Consider the following 3,194-nt stretch of genomic DNA (forward strand, 5'->3'; position numbering starts at 1 on the left):
TATTTCATTGTTTATAATCACCAATAGGATGAATAGGATGAATACTTGACAATATTTCATTGTATATAATTACCATTTTGTACTTGTGATAAATTGCTCATGAACTTGGGTCTGAAATAGCAACATCAAGATAGCAATCAATTGCTATATATAATGGGTGACATTTGAATTGAATAGTAAGCTTTGAAACTGGATTGAGAGAATCTGTACGTCCATGTTATAAATCTTTTCACAGAGGAAAGATTGATGATGGACTACCAACCACTGTACTGGACTTTATTTCCTCTTTTGGGTCTCCCCTGAGTTTTATTTATTGAATGCTCAAGTCTGAGATCACAATGTAAACACAGATTTCCTTTCATTGAAGGATGGATCAAGAAAGAAAGAAAGAAAGAAGAATGCGCCCTGCAAAGAAGTGTCCATGGTCTCGTGAAGAAGATTTGCTTCTACTCAAACATGTTCAGACTTATGGCGAAGGAGGATGGTCTCATCTTCCACAGAAAGCAGGTGATATAATTGCATGTACTGTTATGTTTTCTCTAGTACTCATTGGTTTTATTACATATCTAAATGGTTATGGTGCTTTTGTCCATGGGGATTTTGGTGGAACGTGTGCTATTTATCTTGGAGATACTAAGTTTTAAATGGGTTAGCGAGTCCTTCCATTTGTGCCAGGCTTGGATTTAGCTCATGATGTTCAGTAATTTTGTATAGTAAAGTTTTGCGAGATTTAGATTCTAAATCTAAAATAATAGAGTATAGTATGATGATCTCTTCGTTTAAGAGTTGAGGTTTGAGAGGTATTCATTTTGTCAAAAGTCGTTTACAACACGATTGGCGTCTCATCTAAATGTATTGTTAGTATGAGTCTACAATGATATCTCAAGTTGTCTTAGAGTTGAAATCTAAGAGGTATTCATTCTATCAAAGTCTTCAAAACATGATTCTGGCATCATCTAAATGTATTGTTAGTACAGATCTAGAATGATATCTCTTTATCAAAGAGTTGAAGTGTGAGAGGTATTCATTCTATCAAAGTCTTCAAGACACGATCCGGGCCTCATCTAAATGTATTGTCAGTAAAGTCTACAATGATATCTCTTCATCTAAGAGTCGAAGTCTAAGAGCATCCATTCTGTCAAAGTCTTCAAGACACGATCTGGGCCTCATCTAAATGTATTGTCAGTACAAGTCTACAATGATATCTCTTTGTCTAAGAGTTGAAATCTGAGAGGTATCCATTCTATCAAAGTCTTTAAGACACGATCCGGACCTCATCTAAATTTATTTTTAGTACAAGTCTACAATGATATCTCTTTGTCTAAGAGTTCAAGTCTGAGAGATATCTATTCGATCAAAGTCTTCAAGACATGATCCAGACCATATCTAAATGCATTGTCAACATGAGTCTACAATGATATCTCTTTTTATAAAAGTCGAGGTCTGAGAGGTATCCATCTTATTAAAGTCTTCAAGACATGATCCAGGCCTCATCTAATTGTATTGTCAGTATGACTCTACAATGATATCTCTTTGTCTAAGAGTCGAGGTCTGAGAGGTATCCATTCTGTCAAAGTCGTGCAAGACATGATCCATACCTCATCTCTTATATCATATCTCTGAAATTTTGAGCTTCAATATATGATGCAATCAGAAACATACCATCATCCGTATCAGTTATAGTCAACCAATTGAATTACAACTCTATGACACCTCTTCTAAATTTTGTTAATTTCACTTTGATGATAACTTCATAAACTACGTTTGAATTGTTCAAAATTAGTAATTCTAAGCAGAATCCAGGAATTCTCATCACAAATCTGCACTGCAAACACAACCCACATACTATAATTTATGTGTAACTAACTTAAAGTTGTACTATCACAGGTTTAGTTGGAAGAAGTCCACAGAGCTGTAGATTCAGGTGGAAAAATTATCTGCATCCTGACATCAAGCATGAAGCCATTTCTGCTGAGGAGGAAGACCTTATCATTCGCCTCCACCGGCTTGTTGGAAATAGGTGAACAACAATATCTTGGTAAAATTATCCATATATCTTCTTTGATTGTGAAACCCACGTTACATTTTGATAAAACCAATTGGTGGAACTGTCTCAGGTGGTCACTGATAGCTGGTAGAGTAACAGGAAGAACAAATAACCAGATAAAGAATTTCTGGCACAATAAAATGCGCAAAAAACACAGAGCTTCAGCCAATAATGTTCAATCTGAAACAAGCAGCACGCATGAAGAAAGTCTTGTAACTCATCAAGTTGATTGCACGCCCAAGGATAACACCACTATTATTAGTGATGGCTTTGAATTCATAGATAATTTCATGGAGAATGATTCATTGAATCCAATGACAGAAGAAATGGCTTTCACTGGGGTTCCCCAGATAGAACCTTCTTACTCTGAGTTGCTGGAAACAATGGAGATCTTCCAAGGCAATGGCAATTCTACTGTAAATCCTAACCATATGTGGACAATGTGATTTTTTAAAGCATGGATTTTATATAAGTTTCTGATTCTATATATGACAGTTTCACTCATTTTTGGGTATATTTATGTCGAAGGTAACTGTCACTCACTCTTAGTTTAATTGATCAATTAATTTGTCTATCTCCATCATGCAATTAGTTAATTTCACAATTACAATATAATAATATAATAAAATTTTAAGCGGAATAAGGAACAAATATTGTATCTTACTGCCTACTTTACCTATATTCGTCTAAAGTGGTATGCTAATTATATTCATATTAAAATTTTGTTGAAAGAGAGACAATTATTATATTTTAATACAAAATTTTAACATAAAGTTCTACTTATTACAAAGCAATGTGCATAATATCATATATATACATTGTGTATATGACTCTATACACCTCACCGGGATACCTTTACAAGTCTATGTAAGAGTTCTTTAACATAAAATTCTACTTATTACAAAGTAATTTGCATAATATCATATATATACATTGTGTATATGACTCTATACACCTCACCAAGATACCTTTACAAGTCTATGAGAGGTTCACAAGAACTCTTACAATGGGTTCGAAGTAAGAGATTTTAATTGTGAGATCTTAATATTGAGTTTTCTAGTTGAGAATATATTGTAGGCATGTAGATGGTGCTGAGTTCAAATCTTCTTTGATACAAAAAAAAATAGTCAGCTTTATGATCTTGTCA

General features: G+C 33.9%; 1 protein-coding gene across 1 annotated transcript; it reads left to right on the forward strand.

Moving 5' to 3' along the window:
* The first annotated feature begins 368 nt into the window (after nucleotides 1-368).
* LOC131036867 (transcription factor MYB82-like) lies at nucleotides 369-2,493 on the forward strand. The gene is made up of 3 exons (XM_057968872.2): nucleotides 369-507; nucleotides 1,888-2,020; nucleotides 2,118-2,493. Exons 1-3 carry the CDS (start codon nucleotides 369-371, stop codon nucleotides 2,491-2,493), a joined length of 648 nt encoding a protein of 215 aa, XP_057824855.2.
* Nucleotides 2,494-3,194: the final 701 nt, after the last annotated feature.

Source organism: Cryptomeria japonica, chromosome 2, assembly GCF_030272615.1.
Source record: "Cryptomeria japonica chromosome 2, Sugi_1.0, whole genome shotgun sequence".
In the NCBI taxonomy this organism is placed as follows: Eukaryota; Viridiplantae; Streptophyta; class Pinopsida; order Cupressales; family Cupressaceae; genus Cryptomeria; species Cryptomeria japonica.